Here is a 12693-nt window from a genome sequence, read left to right as displayed (position 1 = left end):
GGGGATGGACTGGAAAAGAGCCCAGACATAAGGTGCCTTTTATAACCCTCGCGATTAGCAAGGGTATTGTAATCGGTTATTGTAAAATAGACTTTTTACCGTAAACAACTTTGTTCACAGGATCTTTACACTTGCGAACTTTTGCGGGAGTAGAGTAATAGTACGACTATTTTTTTCCAACCTAAGTCGCAATCATTGGTGCCACTTTTGGTGGCATCTATACGATTTTTTTAATAGAATGTGCTTTGACATTCGATTAGGAACAATTTAACACAGTTGATACTTTTTTTATTTCATCAAATGAACCGAAAAAGGGTGTTTGTTTCAAACAACAGTACAATAAAATAACTTGATTTCAGAGTTTTTCAACATCAATATATCTCAATTTTTTTGAAATGCATAATTTAGACATAATTTGGCTCTCTGCTTTCCAATTTATTACATGCAAAGTTATTGTGGAGGCTTTCAGTTTGTCATATTCCAAATTATTACATGCGAAATTGTGTCTATTTGTATTTGGTGCCACTTTTGCTGCATAGCATTGGCAAGTGTGTTAGCATATGTTGCTGCTTTATTCGTGACTTCGTGTTTGCCGATAAGTAAGCGTCCGTGGCATGGCCGAGAGGGCAAGACAAGAGATTCCAAATCACGCGGTTGCAGGTTTGAATCCGATACGTTGCAAAGTCTTACTAATGGTGGCTTGTTTCTACTTTTTCTTATTTCATTTTATAAAACTGATTTTGTTTGTGTTCTCGTTAGTGTTTGCGAAGTTCGCTTTTGTGCCAATTTTGAAATCTCCATTTTTTAAAGCAAATTAGCTTGTTGAACAGCTGTTGTTTAACAGCTGGTCTAGAGCTTCTGAAGTGGTAATGTGTACAGTTGGAAAAATGTTAAGAAATAAATTGATTTTTTGTCAGTTTTACTGATTTCATATCAATTTTTGAAGGGTTCAAGTGTTGAAACATATTTCATTGATTTAAATTTATATACCCGCCGAATTATTTGGTAATAGAACGATTTCTTTTTTGAATTTTTCTGTTGAAAAGTTTTGCTGCCCTAATTTTTCACTTTTTCGGATAGATGGTTTCTGGTTTTTTGCTCTTAAAGCGCTTGGCATTAATTTCAGGTTAAATTAGTCTGATGTGTAATAGGTTAGATCAATGTCACATGAAATTGATTCAAGTTGATGGCATAGCGTATTGTTTTAATATGGCAGAAAATTTTCGAAAATATTCATAAACTTAAAAAGTTTTTTTTTGCAGTTTTGACTTAACTGTCGCACGAGATTCAGGAAGGTAGTTCTCTTTTGCTGATGTTTTTTTTCCACATTTTTTGGCAAAATTTTTTTGCCAATTGTTTGAAACTGTTGCATATATTTTTGTTCAGTTTTTAAATTTTTTTCTATTTACTTTTGATCTTAATTTATAGCAACTCTCGGATAGGGCCTTTTTATCCGGGATTGTTCCAGTAAAATATGCAGTTGTTCGGTTGCAAGGTTTGAATCAACGTTTTTGAGTACCTTTAGGAGTTTTTGATCTCATTTTTTTAAACAAAAATTTCTCTCTTCTGGTTTCTTTAAGTTAGTTATGAAAAAGAAGTGAGTGAAGTTCAAGTAGCCCAAATCCTTCTTATGTTTTAGGTAATTACATTCTATAACTATTGCAACATGATTTTTATAGTTTTTTTCGCCTAAAATTTCTTCAACATAATATTTCAATCAAGCTTTTCACTTTTCGTTTGAGACACATTATCTTTTTGATTCTTGGTATTTTCCTTGGTATCGCTGTGCTGCGAAGCTCGGAGCTCGGATTAGCCTGTGTTGAAAATAATTTAACGGGTGGGCCAGTGTACCTGAAATTGCCAAAAATGACCTCAGTAAGAAAACATTGTCAAAAATTGTGCAAAAATTAACATTATTATTGCTCATAAATTATTTCTATTAATTTTGCTTTCTAAGACAGTTCAGTGATCTTCCTTTGCATGGTATTAAACTTAATGAAAAAAAAAATTTCTATGATTAAAACCCAAAATTTATCAGTTTTTGCTACAGATATTTATGCTGATTTTAACAAAAAAGTACATGAAGCTTGCGTAGGTTACTATGCAAAATATTTTTTGTGTTTGGTGTAATGATGATCGCTTAGTCCCCCGGATGGAGTTGGCGTTGGTGGGGACTGCTCTGCCCATCCTGGTGTCCCTCACTCCCCCCTTGAGACGCTTCGACTTCGAGGAGTGTGAGGTGGGGGAGAGGAGGGAGTTGGTGTGTGAATTGACCAATGAGTCAGACACCCTCCCTATCCACTTCAAGTTCAAAAGAGTCGCCCACTTCTCAACCGACCCCAAGAAGGGAAATATCCCACCCAGCAAGTCCCAGGTGAGGCCAGTATCTCTTCACTCACGTTTTTCACTCACCCACTCTGTGAGTAACGCGAAAAAAAGTAATAGCGAAAAATAAAAGCGAAACGCGTACTCGGCTTCTACTTGGACTACGAAAAGTGCTCGAAATATGGATTTTGAAAAATAAGGTGCTTTCTGTAAATTTTTGAAAGCTTTTACTAACTTGAAAAAAAATGAACATCAAAAACGTTTCCGATATTTTTTAAAGTTTTTTGAGTATCTTCACACAACATGTTTCTGTTTAAGTTTCACATTCTGAGGTAAGGTTAAGAAAACTCAAAGTTCAACACTTTTAAAAAATTTCGAATGAAACTATAGAATAAAAAAGAATTCTTAGTCTTAAATGACCTTTTCTCGGGCCAACTAAGTTTGGAAGAACAAACTTACAAACCTACTTACTGTAACTTCAGGCCAAATTTGAGAAAAAATTCTTCAATGGGCTTTCTCGTTTGATTACCAATCTTAAGCCAGAAATTCTGGTTTTGAAATCATCTTTACTTGAGTTTTGGCGTTTTTGTAGGAAATTCTGTTCTCTTTCCTACCCAATCAAGCTGGAGTTTTCAACACGACCCAACTGATTGAAATACTGGGTCCTGTAGTCAACACATCAGACAGCAGTGGTGACTCATCATCTTCAGCCCTTCTTTCTCCGATGACCTTGACTTTGACCCCAATTCACACCATCTACATTCCCCTGACAGGCCAGAGCAAACCAGTGACCCAAATACCACCCATCAAGTACAACCCAGGAATCACTCCACTAGTGCACAACGAGGTTGGTGGATTATTTTGCCTATCATAGGTTGAAGTATTTTTGCCATTAAAAATATTGTCTGCTTATTTGTCACGCTCTTAAATTGTCCAAAATTCGTATCTCTCTCTCCCTCTGCTTCGAGAAATGAATAAGTTTCATCTCCTGGGTTTATTCTATCTTAGTTTGAATTAACAAATCATAAATGTGTCTGTAAACTAAATCTTATGAATCATAACTGTGATGGAAAATGGGTCGTTATTTCTCTTAAAATTGTTTTACTTCTGAAACTTTTTCATTGTCGTTTTTTTTTGGCAATTGGTTTGTTTTTTTTTTGCATCGATTGTGGTGCGAAGCTCAATTTCGTCTCTGTCATGTAGGTTGGTCCCAACGCGGAAACTACCCTGCAACAACTGAAGCCCTTCACCCCCAAGTGTGCCGTTCTGAATGCACCCCGTGTTGATTCTGTTCACGCGAACAGAAATGAGCTCAATGAACAGCAGCTGTTCATGCGCAAAGACACCACCCTTGTCTCGTTCCCCAATGACAGGGCAGTCAGTGTCAGACCCAGTGGAACACATTTCAAGTTAGTTCTAACAGGGATGTATCATTTTTTTGAGGAGGGGGGGATGTGTTGATCGTTCTAATGATGAGGCTAAGACTACGTTCAAAGCGAATTGAGAAAAATTTATACTTGGATTTTGCACCTGGATTGGATCAAAACTTAGAGCTGCAAAGTTCCATGAAGTATTGCATTGAGCTTTTCAACTGAAACACGAAGCCCAAAAGATTTACATGGTAACAGCTTTCTAAATATGAAGTTTTATTTTGAGTTATTTCATGTGTGCCTTTCGATTACAGTGTTAATAGCTCTGGTTCAGAACAGCCAATTTTCAGACTCTAAAAGTTGAAACATGTCAATGAATTGATGTCCTCTTGAGAAGTTGGAAGAAGAGTGTTCAATGACTGTTGTTTAATTTTTTATCTCGTTTAGGTCACTGTTTACCCAGACGAATAGATACTCGTATGTGGACCCTGATTACGCCTACTCGGAGGAAGAGGCGAGAGAGGTCAAAGCCCACAAGGAGAAGTACATCAACTACATACAACACACGAGGTCAGTTAAGTTCAGCTGGTGGACTTAGAAAGGATGTTGGTTTTCAATTTTTATGGCGATCATTTGTAGAGCATTAAACAAGGATAGCCAGTTACTGTACAAGTAGCACAGAATGTTCCGAGCATAGTCTTAAAAATACAGCAAATTTTTTTTTCAAATTAGTGTGTTTTTTTCGACGTGGTGTGATAAAAGGAGCTGAACGAAGAACTTAAGATTAGGCATGTTCGACTGTCATAGTAAAATAAGCAAATTAAAAAACCATTTTTCCAGAAAAATTACTAGAAAAACGAAAAAAAAAAATCAATAAAAAATCAAATTTTTCAAATTTTGCAGTTTTTTAGATTTTTTGAAGTTTGTGATTCCAAAAAAGCGTTAAAATGCAAAAACAAACTAGCGTTACTCGAGAGCAACTAGGTTTTTACGTTTTATTTTAGCTTTTAAGTCTTTAAAATAAGCTATTGTAAACCTACTCGCTCACTTTATTTGCTCGAATTAAGATGAAAAACCAAAAATTTCAAATCGGTTTTTCTTGACCCTGGGTTTTTTTATGAAATTTTTTAATGTTGTTCGAATCACGACTATAAAGGCTTTAATAAGATATATTAGTCAAGTCTCTCCGATGATTATTTGTAGTAGCTGATTTTGCGTGGAAACAAAAAAAAGAAAAACAAGGATTGCCGGTTACTGAGCAAGTAGCACAGAATGTTCCGACCATGGTCTTTAGAAAACTATGGTTTAGAAAGTTTTTTTTCCAAATAATTGAAAAACGTTTTTTGCTTGGTGTGATAAAAGGAGCTGACGTAAAAATATTATTTAGGCATATTAGACAGTCATAGCAATATAGGCAAACTGGACAAAGTTTTTGTGGAAAAAGTACTAGACAAACTAGAAAAAAAAGTTTCAGAAAAATTTTTTTTCAATATTTTTTTCAGAGATTTTTTGAAAGTTTTGGTTCACAAAATGAGGCTAAAAAAAACTCCAAGAACTAGTTTTACTTGCTTGAAATTAAATTTTAAGGTCTAAAATTAGGCCTGATTCAGCTGTTGTAAGCCTGCTCGCTTACTTTATTCGCTCGAATTATGACGAAAAATCAAAAAATTCAATCCGGTTTTTCTCAACACGGAGAAAAAATTTTGGAACTTTCTTCACTCTCTTTTTGGTTCGAATCACGACTGAAATGGCTTTAATATGATATATCACGCAATCCAGTCCGATGATTATTTGTGGTACCTGATTTTGCGTGGAAAACAAAAAAAAAACTAAAACACTGGAATACAAAGTTCCTCCCCATTTTGCAAATGGTCGGAACAATAAAAAATATATAATTATGTTTTTTTTTATACTAATCGATGACAATAAGTTGAGTACTGTAACGGAAATTTGCATCGTAGAAATGCGAAGCAGTTCAGCTAATGCTATGAAAACAGTAAGTGTTTTTTTCCTTACTTCACTGTTTTGATTTAATAGGAATTTGCGCATGGACAAGAAAGACACCAAACAACACATGGAGTTGAGTGACCCTGTGAACATTGGGTTGAAGCCGGCCAATGGACTTAAACCCCCAAGGCCGGCAGTTGCGGAACTGGAACAGGAGATGAAAGGTATGAGCCCCCCTCTACCTCCTCCCCCCCCCCCCCCCCCCGATATTGATCTTAAGGAGTTCAGCTTAGTCACTCAAACGCAAGTTATGCCTAGCCGCTTAGCTAATTCCAAGATATGACAAAATTTAGACACAATGAAAACTATCATAAACTAAATCAAAACTAATCATAAATTTTTGCGAATTTAGGCCAAGCTAAAATAATGTCTGAAATTAGTTTAAAAACATGGCGTTTGAGGCATGTGTTAGGGTATAACCGACCTTTCCTCTGTTTTGTTTAAGTTATGTTCACGTGATCAATCTGTATATTTTCTAATTTGACATACATGGTCGCGCTTTGATGTATGTAGGTAGCATTTTGTCCTTTTTATGACAATGTTTCATGACAGCTTCTTCTGAGAATTACTTCGACGATTTGAGTCGCCACTACTGGACAAGGAACTTAAGCGAAATGTTCCAATGCGGTAAAGAGTTCTGATGCAGTTTGGAACCGAGTGATTTATATCTATTCATTAGTTAGACTAATGGGTTTTTGATTTTTAAATGAAGTTTTGCTTAAAAGTACAATTTGACGTATGTGGTTCTGTTTGGTTAAATTTCTTGATGGTTTCTTCTATTTGCACGTTTTTTGCAATGGTCTGTTCTGTTAAATTCACGTTTGTATCACGCGATATTTGAATAAAATCTGATAAATACCATTTTTCATTTTTGGTAATTTTCGTTCAAGCAGCCGACAGTAAGAGCAAGCCGAATAAAACTGGTCAGACTGGCAAGCAGAAAGGTGACAGCCGAGACACAGGAGCAGCAGATGATGGGAACGTGAACAAACTTCTGAGTGCGAAGAGTCTGAACGAGTTGGAGGAGAAGGCGAGTAGACGTAAAGTGGTGGATGGACTGAATGCGCAGCCGTCATCCAATCAGGAGAAGGTGGACTGTGCGAAGATTCTGACGTCACAGCAGCTGCGAAGTGTGGTTGTGGGACCACCTTCGGTCGACTACGGACAGATTTGCTTAAGGCAATTCATCTACAATTTATATTTATACGAAAATACAAACGTTTTTATAGCTCATATTGCAAATGGCATTTCCAAAAGGTTTTTGAATTTTCAAGGTTTTCTGAGAGGTTTCTCGAGTTGTTTGTCTATGTTTTTGACAATAGGGGAGTGGATTGTCGAGAGTTCTCCCATATTTGCTATATATTCCTGTCAGGAAGCTTAGATTTTTCGGCGGTATTGGTATGTCGTTGTCACTTGAAATACGCAACTATAGATGGCCGATTTAAAATTATTTTTAGGGGGTTCCCTCTAAGTTGCGAACGGATTTTTGGCGATAGATCAGTAAATAGATGTATCAGTAAACCGAAAACGTGCGGACCAGATCAGTAAACCGAAAATTCATGATTTAATTACATAATCACGTTAGCTAAAAACTGAGATTTTTACAAAATGACAATTTTTTTCCTTAAAACATAAATTGAATTTTAAAATGGAATAAGATAACTCTTCCCATGCGCCCCGTGGTTTTAAAGTTATTGTTCTAGCTCAGAAAACATTTATTCTATAAAGCTTTAATTCTGCAATTGATGTAATTATTACGTAAATCGGTTTACTGATCTGGTAATTTACTGACACATCGGTTTACTGTACGCACCCCGGATTTTTGTAATGTCGTTTGCGTGAAAACCAATAGATCTGAGAACAAATTGATCAAGCAGTGAAAGAATAAGAAACTTTATCTCTTTAAAGCTTTTTAGTTTTTTTTTTGTTACTTAACAACAAGACAACATCGCTTCTTAATACAGTTTGATTGGGCATGCAACTTTGACAAACTTGTTTTAAGAGTTTTATACTCGTGTGTTAGTTATGACACGTTGTTTATAAACCTGACTTTTCACAACTGTATCATCCTGGTTTCATGCTGCTTCCCAGATTTTTATTTGGTGGCTGTAAGATTATTATATTTTCTTTTTTTTAATGATAGGCTAGGATGGGTTTTGTGTGTGTCTAGGTCTGTGAACAGCAAAGACCTGGTGATCGCGAACAACTTGGGTCAACACATCCACTTGGCAGTGAACATAGACTGCAGGGAGTTGAGACAGACCAGTCCCCTGACTCAGGTCATCCCTTCCCACTCCAAGGCCACTCTCCCACTGGTGTTCGAGAGCAACACCAAGGGACGCTTCCAAAGGTAACACAGTCTCACGCACTCGATGCTTACACAGTCATCAACTCCTCGAAAACTGAAAAGGAAAATGCCACCAGATAATCTAATCAAATCAAATCCAAGATCAAGTATTTTCAGGGGCGGGTCTAGAATATTTTGAGGGGGTGGGTTGGTGCTAAGGGTTCACAAAAATCGAAAAGTTAGTCTACCTGTTTTGAAAGCCAACCAAATTTTTTCGATGGATGTCACAATTAGCTAGATAGCATAGCGACTAGTTGCTTTTTTTTTTAATTTTTAGGAACATTTCCTACACCATCAACTATACGCATGTAAACCATATTCTGGTCTACGCCGATGTGGTCCCGGTGGCACTGGAACTGAGCGAGACTGACTTAGTACTGCGTCCGGATGTAGGAGGCTGTTCGGCAGGCGGAGGACCTATTGTTTTCCGGGAGACTGTGACGCTGATTAACAAGAGGAACTACGCGGCCGAGTTCACATGGAGTCCCATCATTGGGGAACAGGGCACTGCTTTCTCCGTCCGGCCAGCGACAGGTAGGGTGGGATGAGTGGGAAATTTGGGTTGTTCTAAATTTTTTCGTGGCCACAGCCATAGCCGCGTGACTCATTAATATTTCAATTTTCCAAATGGCCGTTTTCAGCAGAATTTTTGGGCCATCTGAAACATTGTATTTTACAATTTCCACTAGTAATCGGAACAAAACAAGAGTGAAACTTTTTCCTTAAAATATCTCACTGCTATCGGGGAGGCTTCAAAGCTAACTTATTACAAATTTAGCATTTAATTTTTAAAAAAATAGTCAAGAAAATTGTGTTAAAAAACTGCTCATTCTATTGTGCTCGTATATTTTTGTTCCGAATTTCGAAGAAATTCCATAGCGGATATGCTACACACTATCCTGAATTTGCTTTATGCGTTCCTAAACTGCTCGTTTAATACTTTGAAGACTCTATCTATGATGCTGAACGCTTAACACGAATTATTGTTCCGCACCAAAAAGTTTTTCCGAAAGTAAACCAGGCAAACAATTTGTACGTATTATTGTTCCAACGTTCGAAGAAAAAGAGGAATGTACATTCGGGTTTTCTTTTGTTCCAACTTATGAAGAAAGTAAAGACTAAGTATGCTCGTAAGGTTTTTCTTTCAGACCATTTTTCAAAAAAAATTCTCGGGGCTCGATCCCTGAATCTTCGTGTTCACAAGAGGGTTGCCCTCGCCACTATATTTACTTGACATTCGCTGTGAATCGAATCCTACTAAACTGCTTGTTTTATACTTTGATGCTGAAAGTGTAACGCGCATTTTTTACGCATGGCAAATTATCCCGCGCTACAAATCGTTTCTATATGAATTGAGGTAAGCTAATTAATCTTATCGATTCCATACTTGACTCAGATTTTAACACTTGAAATTTAATAATATCAGCCTAAAAAAGTTTGTCAAGATTTCAAAAACAAAAATTATTCGAGACGAGTTAATGGGAATTCAGAACATTCAGTGTTTTGCCCTGGTATACGAGCAGTCTTGTTTCGCTGTTATTTCGTCACAAAGAAATCGCTTTCTCAAGACTTTGTACTGTTCTTTCTCAAGCTGCCATCAAATTATTTAGATTTCGAAAATCATTTCGAAGCCTGTTGTTGTTGTTATTGTATAGGCTGTATTCACTTGAGGGGTCGCGGTTTGCCTTGACCAGAATATTCCACGAATCTCAAGGTGTGCTTTGGGGCGCATTGTAATTGCTGCACAGAGGCATTGCATCCGAGGCAGTCTTTTTGAAGCTTGTTCCTTTTTTCATCAGAAAAGGGATAAAACATAAAATAGAAAAATTCAATTCAAGAAAAAGATCTTTTTGGATTATTAAACTTGAATTAATGTAATCGAAAAGTGATACTTGTTTTCTATCATTCAAATCTTATTTGTTTCACTCGTTCTAATTAATTATACTCGCGAACAGTGCAAAAATACTATAGCAAGGCAATTTTTTTTCATAAATTTAGGTCACAAAGAGAACTCTTATCTATTTGAAACGTGTTTCGGGTTTCATCATGATTTGGATTGCAGTCCAAATTTTTCAACAAATGTTTATCAGTTTAGAAATATGATTTTTCGTTTTTTGTAGGCTGCGTCGAGGCATCTCAGGAGCTCATCTGCGAAGTTGTCTTCCATCCTTCCTACACAGCCTGTGATGCGGGCGAATTCGTGCTCCAAGTACACGGCGGAAACTCAATCAAACTGAAATGCACGGCCAAATTTGGACAACCACAAGTACAATTCATAGACAGAAGGGTACTGTTCGACAACGTCCCTCTGAACATGACCACCACTAGAACGGCTGTGCTATACAACCCCAGTCAGAACCACGCGTTTTTCGAGGTCGTGGACCCCGCGCCTTTTGACGGTCTAGCAATCTCGCCCATATATGGAAAAGTGCCGGTCGGTGGGAGCAAGGAAATTACTGTTTCCTTGCATCCGACACAGGTCATCAAATTCGATTCACACCTAATGGTATCCTTTAGAAACTGGAAGACTCTTGATCTGAGAATCGGAGGTGTCGTGGAACCCCCGAGTGTAGAACTAGACGTGAAGTCATTCAAAATTGGCGGATGCTATTGCGGATCAGTTGTTACTTCGCCTTTCAAAATGATTAACAGAGCTACCAGTGACGCTAGAGTAGAACTAGATCTGACCAGGCATCCAGATTTCGGCATCAAATCTCTGGACTCCAACGTCCAGTTGAAAATGACGGCTGAAGCGCCCAGTCGGGTATATACTGTTATATTGGAAGGTGAGCAGAGCGCAAACTTCGCACTCGAGTTTAAACCAACTGAGGTTGCTTCATATGATTTTATACTACATGTCGCAATCAACGACACAGAAGCCCCGACTCCTGCTCCGACCCCATTCCCTTCCACTCCTGGATCTCGAGCAGGAACAGTTTCGCTTCCATATACTAACAAGCCACGAGTGATGCCATTCGAAGTCGTGACTCCTCGTCGTCGAGTTGTAGCGACGGCGCTCCGACAACCGTTGAAACTCTCAACTACAAAAATAGACTTCGAGTCTTCTTTCGAAGAGCTACCGGATGAAGAAAGTGCTCCTGTTGTGTTTACAATTGAAAATACAGCGATTGCAAAACAGGTTTCGTGGCGAGCTGTGTTGGTCGATAATGCAGAAACCGCGCCTGTTTTCTTCTTGGGTAATGATGAAACAACTCAGCACGGGTCTCTAGAAGTGCAGGAGCAAATAGAACTTTCGGTCAGTTTCAAGGCCAACGAAACAGGAGATTACAGCGGCGAGCTTTTGATCTACGTCAATGAAGATGAGACTCCGTTCCGGTCGGTGGCACTCAGTGGGACGCATAAGGCGCCTGCGCTGACGTTCAACCCTCCGGCGGGAATCATTTTGATGCCGGTGCCACTTGGAGCGGAAATTACGGCCGACTTCAGTGTTATTGCACGATCCTACGCTCGGTAAAAACACTTCTTAAAGTGCTAAATTTTTACCTTTTGACAATTACAAATTAATTACTGGTAGGGGTCTCCAACTTTAAAAGTTTTTTTTCTGACTGTTGTAAGCTCAAAGCTGTAGTTATGGTATAATTTTTTTTTGAAAAAAAAAAACAAAAATAAAATGAGGAGCCAGTGCAGAGCTAATGGCTATATAGCTTGAACATCTGAGTAAAATTTTTGATTGCGAATTATTTCAGTGAGTCGGAGTTGACTATTTCGTTGCCCAAAATTGAGTCTCTGGACGGCGAGTTGATCGACTGTCTCAAAATTAAGCCCAGAGGTCTGCCAAGTAGCAGCAGCAACTACAACCGGATACGCGAGTGTATGAACGAGGCCTGCATTCTCAACTATACTCTCTACTTCAAATCCTCCAAGCCAGTGTCCTTCACACTTCCCATTCTATTCCACGATTCTTCCGACAGAAGGTGGGCTGAAACACCAGAAGTATCTGCTTTTATCTGTAGTAGTTATCAGCATTTTTGTAAATTTTTGAGCGTTCACTTGTTTTTTTAAATTTTTTAAATAAATTTTGGTCCATTTTTTTGCAAAGACTTGTGAAGATTTTTTTCGCCTTTGTTTAATTATTTTTTCACTACGTAAAAGTGACATCCATGTTTTTGATGTCCCGTAAAATATGATTTGTCTTTGTTTAGTTTTGAGGTAATGGTGACTGCATGTGCTGACAATTGCATCCTCACCTGTTACCCATTCCTGGCCAAACACCGCGACAACTTCAAAATCACCACCGAACAGGTCAGTTGACTCACATTAAACAAACATGATGATTCTTACACCCCCCCCCCCCTTTACACACTCAGATGTATACTCATAGATCTAATCTAATTTTACTAACAGCCAGAGAATCAATTACGTAAGCTCTCATTTGTTTCACCTGTTGTTTTCTATGTACTAGAAATTAAAAAGGATTGAACTGCTTCGAAATTTTTATTAAACGTTGTTTGACTGCAACTTTAAAAACATTTATTGTTTGGCTTGTAGCAATTTATGTCTAAACTTGTCACTGAGGTTAGTTATTCATAGGTTTTGAGTGCATTTAGTTGATTTTGTATGGTGTCGTCTTGGAGTGATCACTTATTTTTCAGTTTATTTAGTGTGCCAGGGAGGTTAATGGTC

The 12693-nt window shown here is 37.8% G+C and overlaps 2 protein-coding genes across 2 annotated transcripts in view; both read left to right on the top strand.

Annotated features, from left to right (window-relative positions):
* The window catches only part of LOC134851623 (uncharacterized), a 421621-nt gene that overhangs the window by 200748 nt on the left and 208180 nt on the right, over nucleotides 1-12693 (top strand). The window lies entirely within an intron of this gene.
* Nucleotides 1-12693, top strand: part of LOC134851609 (cilia- and flagella-associated protein 47-like) — a gene marked incomplete in the record, with an annotated part of 58116 nt that overhangs the window by 9164 nt on the left and 36259 nt on the right. The window contains 11 exon segments of the mRNA XM_063867764.1: nucleotides 2145-2374; nucleotides 2918-3172; nucleotides 3529-3734; nucleotides 4143-4265; nucleotides 5733-5866; nucleotides 6593-6881; nucleotides 7873-8052; nucleotides 8327-8583; nucleotides 10170-11520; nucleotides 11757-11984; nucleotides 12213-12312. Of these exon segments, the coding sequence (XP_063723834.1) occupies nucleotides 2145-2374; nucleotides 2918-3172; nucleotides 3529-3734; nucleotides 4143-4265; nucleotides 5733-5866; nucleotides 6593-6881; nucleotides 7873-8052; nucleotides 8327-8583; nucleotides 10170-11520; nucleotides 11757-11984; nucleotides 12213-12312 (3353 nt within the window).

This window comes from Symsagittifera roscoffensis, chromosome 1 (assembly GCF_963678635.1).
Source record: "Symsagittifera roscoffensis chromosome 1, txSymRosc1.1, whole genome shotgun sequence".
In the NCBI taxonomy this organism is placed as follows: domain Eukaryota; kingdom Metazoa; phylum Xenacoelomorpha; order Acoela; family Convolutidae; genus Symsagittifera; species Symsagittifera roscoffensis.
The sequence above is the reverse complement of the archived record's forward strand: the minus strand, read 5'-3'. Positions and strand labels throughout refer to the sequence as shown.